Source organism: Schistocerca gregaria, chromosome 1 (assembly GCF_023897955.1).
Source record: "Schistocerca gregaria isolate iqSchGreg1 chromosome 1, iqSchGreg1.2, whole genome shotgun sequence".
Classification (NCBI taxonomy): domain Eukaryota; kingdom Metazoa; phylum Arthropoda; class Insecta; order Orthoptera; family Acrididae; genus Schistocerca; species Schistocerca gregaria.
This window is the reverse complement of record NC_064920.1, coordinates 448,701,173-448,714,551: the sequence shown is the minus strand read 5'-3', so window position 1 is coordinate 448,714,551 and position 13,379 is coordinate 448,701,173. Positions and strand designations below refer to the sequence as shown.

Below are 13,379 nucleotides of genomic sequence, written 5' to 3'. Positions count from 1 at the left end.
AGACTTATCGGACGGGATGACAATGAACTCCACCTTTTTTCCTAAACCTCTCCAGTCCTTCTCCTTCACCTCTCTTCCTTCCCCTTCAACCCTTCTGCCAGAGGAAGGAGATACTGGCTCCAAAAGCTTGCATATATAAAACCTTTTTCTATGTGTGTGTTTTCCTGCCGCCAATTGGTGAGTAGATTTCTTATCTAGCTACGTACCTTATATTGTCAAAAATTGATTATTTTCATTGTTGTACTTGTAATACAGATTTATAAGTAAGATTGCTACTTACCATAAAGAAGATATGTCAAGTTGCACACAGGCACGATTAAAAGACACTCACATGTTAGCTCTTGGTCACAGCCTTCGTCAATAAAGGTGCCCACACCCACACACACACCACACACACCACACACACCACACACACCACACACACCACACACACCACACACACCACACACACCACACACACCACATCCCAGCCCAGCATGCTAGAGTTGACAGTTTGTGTGTGTGTGTGTGTGTGTGTGTGTGTGTGTGTGTGTGTGTGTGTGTGTGTGTGTGTGTACTGACAAAGGCTGTGGCCAAATCTAACAAGTGAGTGTTGTTTAATCATGCCTGTCTGAAAGCTGACTTGTCTTCTTTACGGTAAGTAGCAATGGTAAGTAGCAGTGTATCTTTTCTTACATTGTTGGTATTCCTACCTGGAGTTTCAATTTTTAGATTTATAAGTAAGGAAAGGATTACAGAAGCGTAAGTACTGATGACAGGAAACATAAAGAAAAGTATATCAATTACTATTTACATCCTACTTTTCAATGCCCTTCGACTAGTCGAAAGTTTACAGTCACAATAACTGTGCCATCATGTAAAACAATGTGTAACGCTTTATGTTATTTCTAAGAAAAATCATTTGATGTTGTCCTTTGTCTACAAGTGTGTATTGCATGATAATATTTAGTCACCACCTAAATTTAGGGCTCTAAAAAAGTTTGCGTTAAGTAGATTGTGCCATAAAATGAAAAATATTCCAGAATATTTCTGATCATCATCATCATCATCCCCTGGGATGGTTCAAACTGGCAATTTTTGAGCAGTTAATGAGTAATGACAGAATTAGAACTGGAGAACATTTAAAGTCTTCATGGAGGTGAAACATTTCCCCAAAATTAACCACATCTTTGGCATCTCATTTAGTAAGAGATGGTTATGGGCACTGCAACTATTAGGAAATGGCGACCGTAACAACCCCCCCCCCCCCCCCCACCCCTTTCTTTGACCATGGTAGATTCTGTAATTGTCCCAACGACCATCCCAAACTGTTATAGTGAAATTTTTTTTAAGATTTGAGAAACATCTGGATTGCAAAGACTTTTATTTATTTATTTATTTATTTTTTTAATATGTGAATCGTTACTGAATCAAGAACGTTTCTAAGTGACCTTTATGGCAACTATGACATCCCAGTTTTACTGAGTTTGTTGAGGCATGTGGGGATCTGTTTACACCAATTTCTAATTCCCCACAATATAAAGAGGACATGCATACTGAGCCCTCTTTCTTAGTGAGACTGCATCCAGCTCCAAACTGAACCACAGTAATGTAGCATACTCTGTAACCTGGGAAATGTTTACAGCCACAAATAGAGTGGAAATATTTACACAATGACACTAAATATTCCACAATGAGATTAAAAGACTCCATGTGTCCCTTGTCCGCCTTGTTATGGTTTCTTCAGCATTATTAACATGGTGTCCTGTAATGTAACTAAACATACCTCCAAAATTAATAAAATGTTGTACACCTTGCCATACATCACAACACTTAACCTAATATTTCCAACATAAAGGACAAAGTTAAAAAAGGACAAGAAAAGTCGTCTATTTTATATCCAAATGGCAATTCAGTAAGTATCAGAAAATAAAATTGAGACGATTGAACACTGGCACTCTTTTTGTTGAAATTTTGGCTGTTTAAGGCTACACAGTTTCCAATGCTTGTTGACTCCAAAATACACATGAAATAGAAACTTCAATTTGAAAAGAGCCTTGGCACCTTCTGCTGTTAGTAACACACAATACTAATAACAGAATAATCAAAGTTTAACTGTAATTAATAGCACATTTCCTATGGATGCATACACTGCAACATCAGGTATCCAAAACACCCAGAATATCCCACATAAGACTTCTCTTTCAGACACCGCAAATCTTTTATCTCCAATAAATTTCAGAGCTTTTAAAGGACGATGTACCGACCACACACTTACAACATATACGGATGACAACATTTATGGTAAATCTTGCAGCAAAGTTTGACCACAATGTAGAAATTGCCATCCAGTGAAGCGTACAACATGCACATTGCACACTGCACACAAGGAAAGGAAGACTGAAGAGCCAAAAACTAGACAGTAAATGCCATATACACAAGCAAGTCAGCTCATAATCCCTTGGAACATCCATAATTTTCATTGTTACTCCCTTACTGCAAAAATGGCATCTGGTCATGTTTACAAAGTTTTGACAGAGCCAAGATGAACCTCACACAAGCATATATTAATCAAACAAAACACAATTCTCATGCAGATTCTCAAAGTCTCTGGCAAGCCTGTGCAATAAACAGTTTGTTTACTCATTACTGGCCTTCATGCAGCAAATTAAAAGCTGTACATAAGAGAAAGGGTAAAATGCATCAAACCATCATATCAAAGGAGACTGCTATTCTCTGATAAAATTCACAGTTTAGCTGGAGAGGGGAGGGGCGACACTCAGAAACCAAGTTAAGAACATTCCATCTTCTGAGGGGAACAGAAGGCTAAGATGAAGGAACAGTGTGAGTAAGTAGGGACACGAAAGATCATGCATCAGTTAACATTGTCCAAAATTAATTTGAAAGACCATGAAAAGCAGTGAAAGTCATGAGGAATACAGATGGCATTAACATAAAATACAATGATAAATTGAAAGAATGAAATTAATAAGAAAATTGAGAAAATAAACTGTGTAGAAGAGGAATCTAGGGGTAGAAAAATAATTGGTAAAATAAATAATAGACCAAGGAAGCAACTAAGACAGGCTAAAGTAGGTTAAGTTTGGGAGAAGGACAGGAAAACAGGTAAGTCAGAGAGCTAATTTCATCCCCAGGTCCCTAGAATTCATGGACACTGGTACTAGTAATATCTGAATGACTCTTGTAGTATAACACACAGAAATTGGGTACTGACTAAACATGCCTCCTAAGATTCTACAAAATTTTTCTGCTATCCTATAGATATCCCTATTCCTAGTCACTGTGCTATGGATAAAGAGAGCGAACATGCCTAACTGAGGGAAACTTCTCTGCTGCATTAAATATGTAGCAGCTAGTTGAGTTTGCATTCTCCAGCATTATTCATTTTCCCTCCAATGCAGTAAATTCATACTGCTGTTTACCAATGAGTTACAGTTATTAAATGGAAGCGAAACTATTCATCATCTTACTTGTTGGGACACATCACGCTTGTTTCAGATTTACACTACAAGAGAAAGAACCATGATTTTCTTGATTCCCCCCCCCCCCCCCCCCCCCTGCTCAGCTGACACGGGACAATCATTACTGACACAATATTATGAGGAGATGCAGCTCACGTGCAAATGATCCACTGTTTTCCCCAGTTAGTGTGTTCATGAACTACTGACACTTGTAACAATGCACAGAAGTTTGGATACAGAGTTCTACACTGATAATGGAAATATACTGCTTTAAAGTATTTAGGGAATGTTGGATTGTCAAAAGAAAGACTGAACACCACTGTTTTTGGTAACTCTTCTTACAACTTCATACTCGAGTGACTTCATAGTATTCAAAATCTTATTTTACTTTATTTACAAATTTATACTGACATACCATCAACAGACTACAAGGACAATAGGAACTGAGAAAGGAGAAACAACAGAACAAACACGAGAAGCACCAAAATGTTCTTACTAATCACTGATCTATTAACGTCAAGTCATTTCACAAACTGATAACTTACCTTCACAACACAACTATAAACAAATGGTTCTCCTTTTGGTTTACGAGGTACTAATTTGTATGATGGTTCCCCCAGGCCTTGCTGCACAGCATATTCACGCAGTTTATCTGTGTATAGCTTCTCAGAGCCACTTCCTCTGCGAGGCAAGAATGACTCAATGATGACAGAAGGTTGCTGAAAAACAGATAGTTTTTGTAAGGTCATCAAACTAAGTAATAATGACACAAATAACCCATAAATTCAAGTCTCCACTTCTCTAACAAGGTGGGAATTAAATTACAAAAATAAACCTCTAAAGTTACAAAGTTACGAAAAATTTAGTTTTTCTGTTACTGCAACATTTAGTGCTACAAGCATCTTCAATCAAGTGAAGATAGCACACTTATAATTTACAACTACAGTGAAACTCTGTTGGTTACAGAATTTAAAAGGACACTAGTATGAAGTCTAATAATTCTTGAATTTCATAAACTGAGGTTGTTAATAATGATACTTACCACTTTATTTCTAGCCTTCCGCAATGTTTCTTTAAGATGTGTCATAGGAGGTGTAACAGGAGGTCTCGCAGGTGTATGAGGCGGTCGCACAGGCGCAGCAGTAGGCTGTGCAGGTGTAATGGGAGGTCGCACACGAGTTGACACAGAAGGGGTCACCTCACACTGGCTGAAGCTTTCACATAACTGTGTAATAGGTTGTTGAGGCATATAAAATTCTTCATAAACAATAGGTGCTGCAGCAGACTGATATGGAACCTGGAAATGAAATGTACAAGTGGGCTGAACATGCATGTCATACATCAAACGCAGAGAAACTTTGAAACAAAAATGAACATGTTACACTGAAAACCCACAAGAACGAACCATGATGACTGTAAAGGCTTCTGAATTAATATTATCTTTACTGATTTGATGTAGAATCAAGTGGGTAACAATTGGAGGAAAAATCTTTTCTATATATCTTCAGTCACAATTTTATTCCAAGAACCAAAATGTGGTTATGAGGGAAACTAAAATAGGATGAAGCTTAAATGTTTCCAAAACAACCATGAAAAACAAAAACAGGTCAGATAATATCACTGACTGGTTTTCAAACAATGCATCTGTTTCATGCATACAATCGACTAATACTGAATACAAAATAATACAAGACTCGTGTGAAATGTCTCATTTGATAAAGCAGCCTTTCAAGCAAAGCCACAAATACACAAATTTAAAAAGAAGAAGAAGAAGAAGAGTCAATGAAGTGGCAATGGTTAGGAAGTGGGAGAAGCTTAAATGAATTAGGTGCTGGACAGAAAGAAAAATCACTCTCAAAACTGTATAATCAGATATACAACAGGAATATAGTATTGAGTAATTTGGCACTAATGAGTACAACAGGGATGAACTTCCAACACACAGGTTGTCAGATGTCCACCTACCTTACAACCGGTATCCAGCAAAAACAGAAGAATACGTCAATAAAGATGGTTCAAGTGTATAAGAGCAGCCTGTTGAATGATTTGGTTGAAACCTTTTTCCTTTTGTATCTGTACAGATCTCTGTGTTGATCATGTTCAAACAACATTGTTTTCTCTGAAAAATGTTGTTGGTTCAGTGTGTATCTGCTATTGTAACCAGTGGCAAAAAATGTAACAGGAATGTGTTTCTATTTGACCCTATTCTTTTTAATAATAATCTTGGAATAACATTCAGAACTATTTTTACCAAACTAACGTATTTAATAGTGGAAACATGGGCAAGAAACAGGATGCTCAAAAAGTTTTAGGTACACTATAGATAAGGATTATGTACAAATTTACTGCTCCTATGCTAGGTAATTGTCAACTTAAACATTCCAAATATCTGGCATTAATCTAGAGAGTGTATTTCAATACACTGTAAAATTTTAGATAGACTGTGTTGAATTTAAAGTTCCCCTTCAGACACTACTCTCTCTCCAGCATGCAAATTCTGAGACTGTGACTGTAACGCCCTCACCTTACAAATCCTACTTCTTGTTTTGCAACAAAAGGGAGACTTGTTCACATACTACTCACTCACAAAACAAATCGAGTGACTTTTTTTGTATTACAATTTCCCTGTGTGCCACCAGGTGGTGGAACACAGCCCAGTAGTCTTCTCTTATATTTTTACCCTTTTCTCCAATAAGAAATCACAACCATCTGAAGCAGCTTCCACAATAAAGATTCCCTTACAGCTGAACATGGTGCACATGCAACAGTCTTCTTCAAGCATTAGGGAAACTTCTGTTGATGAATCTTCCATGTTGTATGACTGGTCTACGAAAATTTTTGGTTCCTGACATTTTGTCCAGAGCTGCAGTGGATATCTTTGGAGTACCTGGTGTTTTGGTCAGCAAGACTCAGTGCAGATCAAAACGAAAATTTCTGTTCCGACACTGACAATGTTGAGTGTTTATGGAAAAAGTTCACGGCAATCGTGTGTTTTACACAGGTACGTGCCGAATAAAACTGTGAGGGATGCGAAAAATCCACCATGAAACTTCCATGCGGCTTTTCGCAGATGATGCTGTAGTATACAGAGAAGTTGCAGCATTCGAAAATTGCAGCGAAATGCAGGAAGATCTGCAGCGAATAGGCACTTGGTGCAGAGAGTGGCAAGTGACCCTTAACATAGACAAATGTAATGTATTGCAAATACATAGAAAGAAGGATCCTTTATTGTATGATTATATGATAGCGGAACAAACACTGGTAGCAGTTACTTCTGTAAAATATCTGGGAGTATGCGTACGGAACGATTTGAAGTGGAATGATCATATAAAATTAATTGTTGGTAAGGCGGGTACCAGGTTGAGATTCATTGGGAGAGTCCTTAGAAATTGTAGTCCATCAACAAAGGAGGTGGCTTACAAAACACTTGTTTGACCTGTACTCGAGAACTGCTCATCAGTGTGGGATCCGTACCAGATCGGGTCGACAGAGGAGATAGAGAAGATCCAAAGAAGAGTGGCGCGTTTCATCACTGGGTTATTTGGTAACCGTGATAGCCTTACGAAGATGTTTAGCACACTCAAATGGCAGACTCTGCAAGAGAGGCGCTCTGCATCGCAGTGTAGCTTGCTCGCCAGGTTTCGAGAGGGTACGTTTCTGGATGAGGTATCGAATATATTGCTTCCCCCTACTTATACCTCACAAGGAGATCACGAATGTAAAATTAGAGAGATTTAAGCGCGCACAGAGGTTTTCAGACAGTCGTTCTTCCTGCGAACCATACGTGGCTGGAACAGGAAAGGGAGGTAATGGCAGTGGGACGTAAAGTGCCCTCCGCCACACACTGTTGGGTGGCTTGCAGAGTAAAAATGTAGATGTAGATGTAGGAGCACTTCCTAAGACGTCCAGTGCAGCTCTGGGCAAAACATCATGAACCATGTAGTTTCCTAGACCACAGCCACATAGCCCATAAGATTCACCAGCAACTATGACATCTGGGTGTGAATGCTTTCATTGTATGATTAGACACACTTTCCCAAAGCATTCAAGGCCAGGCTCTATTGCAAAACTGAACTGAGTAACTGCCAAGCGTATCTCCTTCCTTCCATTGCGTTATCTGTTTAACAAATACAGGCAGACCGCAGCAAAACCTCCCAGTAACAAAGAATATATGGATAGGTCAAAACCTACCCAAACTGCCAAGACAATGAATATCTGTATTTTTTAAAATCTGCTTCTACTTCTTCAGCTTTATACTGTCAAGCATTTAAATGTGCACCAGAATTAGTGTTATTTCATTTGCTTTAGTTTCCATTCAGTCCTTAATTTTGTAGGTGTTGAGTGTGTGTGTGTGTGTGTGTGTGTGTGTGTGTGTGTGTGTGTGTTTTCCCCTGCCACCACTTGGTGAGTAGATTCTTTTTATCTATCCACTTACTTTGTAAGTGGAAATAGAGTGTTTCTGAGGACTGTTGATTCCTACATACAAGACACCTCTAGAAAGGTCAATAATTGGACTGAAATCTACACATGTAACAATAAATACATACATTAAAATTGAATACCATTTTAAGAAGCACCATGTGGCATCAAAACAGATACTCTTACTGTGGTCAATCAACTACAGTGAGTGTCCAGTCTTGAATCATAATAGAATATCACAAAGCACAATTTTCTGTTATAAATTGGAAAAATAGAATGTATGTGATGTTGTTGAAAGCATATGGAACAGAGTTCATGAGCAAGAAATGAACTTACAGAAAGAAACTGTTGATGAGGCACATTTGATTCAACCTTCAAAAGGTATGACAACAGACAACAAGTATGCGTGACAGGTGTTCTCATACAACTGGCAACTTCGTCCAAAATTGATAATTTGGAAATGTCTATAAGGTGTCACTTTAGCAACATTATATATATATATATATATATATATATATATATATATATATATATATATATATATATATATATATATATATATATCTCTACTGCACATCCTTCTTCCCTCTCCCCATTATTTTCTATTTATTTAATTTATGTCTTTCAAGTTTATTTTTCCTTCTCTGATGTGTCACTAGTGTCTCTCCAATTTTCAGCCATTGACAGTATATGCAGACTTGAATGTGTGGTCTTATCTTTCTCAAGATCTGTTCACAACAGTACAATGTTATCACCAAGTTATCTAAATTCACTTCTAACAGCATTTTTTCATCCTTTATGTCAAAGAAATTTATTTAAGCAAACTGTAAAATTACAAAAAGACAGAATGTCTATTCACTACTTACCTTATGGAGGTGAAATTGCAGGTATTAGCAACAGACATATTTAAAAATAGGAAAAAAAATACACCCAGATTTTGAATCTGTTAATTCCTTCCTCTGTGGGGATGAGGGAATGGGTTTGTGAAGATTGGAAAGGAGACACTGATCACTCACAGCCTAAACTAAGCAGAAATAACCTCCTGGGAGGAAACAGAGAGACAAAGATGAAGGGGGAAGTGTCCTCAGAATGCATTAGCACCTCTTAACCTAGAGACTGAGTGACCTGCCCTTCCCTTCCAATCTTCCCCCACCTGTATTTGTCTATTCTTCCCAAGGAAGTAAATATTTTTAAATGAGTCTGTTAGCAGTACTTGGAATTTTTATTCAGTTTTTCTATTACTTGAATGTCAAATCATTAACCTTTGTATCTGGAGGTCTGTGCTGTTCTTGGAAGAAACATGACAAATGGACCAAGTTGTGACTAGCACAGAAATGCAAGAACAGTACACCAGCAGTGCCATGCCTTATGCAACACAGTATTTCGACACATTCTACAGTTAAGTTGCCTGTTATTACTATTTGCCTGATCTCTCTACATATAAGAGACATACTTAAAAACACATCAAGCATATGGCTATAGGAAGTAGTTTGGACCCATTCTACACAGGCTTTTCCATGGACCACATGATGCAGGCATTCCTCACCTCTCAAAAAGCTTTGCACCCTTGCTTTGTGGTCTGCACTCACAGTGAAGATGAATTACTATTCTTTCTGCTATAACGTAAATTCTTTTCCCTGGTAAAATTCACCTGGTCCTTCCCCAAATCCAAAATCACCTCCATTCATCTCAATGAAGTTAATATCCACACCTCCAATCACATCAGTCCAGCCAGTAATCAACAAAATCTCTACAAAAACAACCTCCAGCCCTTCGAAATCAATGTTAAAAAAGTTACCATCTGTCATGTACTTCACTCTGATTTACTGGGTACAGACATAGATGCAGAAGTGTTTCCTTCCCTATAGCCTAGTCATCTGCAGTAAGCACACCTGCTCTAAACTCAAATCACTCAGTACCTATATTAATAACCACTCTCATGTTTTCCTCACTCAAACTATCTCATCGATATGCCTTAACGTACTTCACCAGAGCTGACTTTTCCAACCATCTCTCATATCATCTGCTTTTATCCAATATTCCCTTGCCCTGTTGCTTTGTAGTGACATATCCTTAGTTGCCACATTTTAATTCTCATTTTGTAAAACATTCTATTAAGACAAAACCTGAAATGACAAACGTCACATAACAGTCTGTAATCACTAAAATATGGTGAAGTACCATTCTCTATACTAAACTGAATTCCTTACACGATCAACAGTTGTAGGCAAACTGTAATGCGATTCTGGGTACAATGGTGGTGCTCTATCAAATAGTGATGGAATGTGTGCATCTGTTGGTTGTGGTGAAGGTATAGCACCCCCTCTTGAAAACCGTGGTGGTTTTTCGTAGTTGTCTGGTCGGCCTGGTGTCCAAGATGACTGAACCGTTCGAACCTACAAAGCAGGTGACAAATATTATATTCTTCACATGTTGAAACTATTTTTTCAGAAAAAAAGAAACAAACAGTACACTGATAGCTGCTTTTACATCACATCCTTACAGAGTAATCCTGAAACATGGAGAGAAAGGAATGGTGCTCAATATTCCAAAATTAAACAGAGTCCTTTGTAATTACAAACTAAGAACTGTACTATACCATCCACAGATCCTTTTCCAACTCTAGCACATGACATTTAAAAATATTCTTTTTTTTTTAAATCTACTAGGCACTTTAAGCTTAATTTCACTTGAATATATCAGCTGTGAGACAACAGTAGCTGCACTATTTGTTACATATCCAATTGCACTGGAAAACAAAAAGATGTCACCGAGGACATACATGTCGCATATGGAAACCAATTACAATACTTGTTGGAGATATAAGTTCAAGAACTATTCAATGTATTATCTTAATATCAACTAGCATTAATTAAGATGTTGATAATACTGTCATGACGTAATAAATATAAATAGCCATGTCATTATGACTTAAAAATTCCCCCATTCCTTCAAGGCCATTTCTTTTTCATTATTTAGTGGTTTGTCTCACAACTGACAAGAGGGATTCAGTCCATTATTAATAAAGAATACTTAGATTTTAAGTAATATTAACAATGAAGTCATGACTGGAATGGACACTGGTTGTGATATTTTCAATGAAACTGTCCCAGTGATCACCTTAACGTCTTTCAAGAAATCACAGCAAATCTAAAGCAGAAGGGGATATGAACCCCACTCTTTCAAAATGCAAGTTTAAAGTCTTAAACACTGCACCATCCACTACCTCACTCAGTTGTCATAATATAGGATGGGATGAGAAGCTACTGAGACCAATGAACAGTGTGTGTGTGTGTGTGGAGAAATGTGCCAAATAGTGCAGAATTCAATTTAGCAAAGTTTTATTCACACAATTATAAAATTAATCGTCATAATCAATTTCCACTGTTTCCTCTAACAGCTTCCCTGTGTTTGCATTAGGTTTGTTTTAGAACCAATACATAGGCAAACCTGTTTACTCATGTCATCTCATGAGGAGCTTCAATTAGACCAAAGTATTGCTCTCAGGGGAAGACGAATTGTAATTCGAAATAATCTTATATGTAACATATTGGAGATATCTGTTTAAATTTGCAAACATTGTCAACTTTACTGTTTGAAGATGTAAAAGTAACTACTCGATGTATAGTGAAGGTGTTAAGAATTTGACAGGTACATTAACAATACTGAAATTGAAACTGTGATTTTGGACAATGCCCTTCCTTGAAGCTAGTTGACTAACACAACCAGATTACAGTGCTGGAATAATAAGGTTTACAGTCCCATCAATAATTACATCATTAGAGAATGAACACATAGCGGGATAGGTCAATGACAATGATGAAAATGTTCTATGTCAATTTAAAAGGAGGGGGGGGGGGGGGGGGTGGCAGAGGAGGAGGGGGAAAGAACAGAAGGAACACATTCTGCATCAATCTATGGCAAATAAAACTTTTAAGCATACATTTACTGAATACAGTCATATCAACTCTACCTTCACTTTTTGCAACATAGTTCAAAAATGGTTTTCCTCATGTCACCTTTGCAATGTTTGTATCACTGTATTTCGGACAGCACAACAGTATTCTGCATCTCATTTTGCAGTCATGCAACACACATTGACAGGAAAAAGTCACAACACCAAAATATAATTAATGTAGAGTAATCAAACAATGGAAAATTCAGGATGGACTGTAACAATATTACGAGAAGGAAAGTTGCTACTCACCATATAGCGGAGATGCTGAGTCGCAGATAGGCACAACAAAAAGACTTTCACAATTAAAGTTTTCGGCCGTTGGCCTTTGTCAACAATACACACACGCCCAAGGCAGAACCAGGCGCGCACGCACTCGCACACACACAGACACACACACACACACACACACACACACACACACACACACACACACACACACACACACACACACGACTGCAGTCTCAGGCAACTGAAATCACACTGCCATGGCAGTGTGATTTCAGTTGCCTGAGACTGCAGTCGTGTGTGTGTGTGTGTGTGTGTGTGTGTGTGTGTGTGTGTGTGTGTGCTGAAAGCTTTAATTCTGAGTATTTTGTTGTGCCTATCTGTGACTCGGCATCTCTGCTTTATGGTGAGTAGCAACTTTCCTTCTCATAATAATGTACAGTAATGAAATTTGAGAATACATTTGAAATTTAGAGGTTACTGTAAGTGCAATATATGCCACTGCAAACATTAAATGCTGGTACATTAATAACTGGTGTAACCTCCAGACTGTTGAATGCAAGCATACAAACGTGCATGTATCATGTTGTACAGTTGCCAGTTCTCAATTTGTGTGATGGAGTCCGATACTTGGTGCACTTGGTCGGTCTATACAGGGGTGGTTAATGCTGGTTGTGGATGACAATGGAGTTGTTGTCAGATGATGATGTCCCATATGTGCTCAATTGGAGACAGATCTGGCGATTGAGCAGGCCAAGACAACGTACTGACACTCTGTAGAGAACACTAAGTTACAACAGCAGTATGTGGGCGAGTGTTATCTTGTTGGAAAAAACACTCTGGAAATGCTGTTCATGAATGGTAGCAAAACAGGTTGAATCACCAGATCACTGTACACATTTGCAGTCAGCATATGTGAGGTAACTACGAGAGTGCTCCTGCTGTCATGAGAAATCTCACCCCAGACTGTAACTCCAGGAGGCGGCCCGTTGTGTCTAGCATACAGACAAGTTGGTTGCAGGTTCTCAACTGGCCTTTTGAAGAACACATGAAAATCACTGGCCCCAAGGCAGAACCAGCTTTCATCAAAAAATACAACAGACCTTCACCCTACCCTCCAATGAGCTCTCGCTTGACACCACTGGAGTGGTAAATGGCAGCAGTCTGGGGTCAGAGGAATGCACACTACAGGCGTCTGGCTCAGAGCTGTCCTTGAAGTAACCAATTTGTAACTGTTCACTGTGGCACAGTGGTGACAATTGCTGCTCAAATTGCTGCTGGAGATGGAACTATGCACCAGAGCTATATACCACATG

The 13,379-nt window shown here is 38.3% G+C and overlaps 1 protein-coding gene across 3 annotated transcripts in view; it reads right to left on the bottom strand.

The window, feature by feature from the left end:
* The window catches only part of LOC126352187 (tudor domain-containing protein 7-like), a 203,383-nt gene that overhangs the window by 157,355 nt on the left and 32,649 nt on the right, over positions 1–13,379 (bottom strand). For 2 of the 3 annotated variants that reach the window (XM_050002668.1, XM_050002667.1), the window contains exons 5-7: positions 10,091–10,276; positions 4,504–4,758; positions 4,007–4,180 (exon numbers count right to left, since the gene is read on the bottom strand). In XM_050002668.1, coding sequence (XP_049858625.1) covers positions 4,007–4,180; positions 4,504–4,758; positions 10,091–10,276 — 615 coding nt within the window. The remainder of the gene's footprint in view (positions 1–4,006; positions 4,181–4,503; positions 4,759–10,090; positions 10,277–13,379) is intronic. The other variant, XM_050002669.1, reaches the window with a different exon arrangement.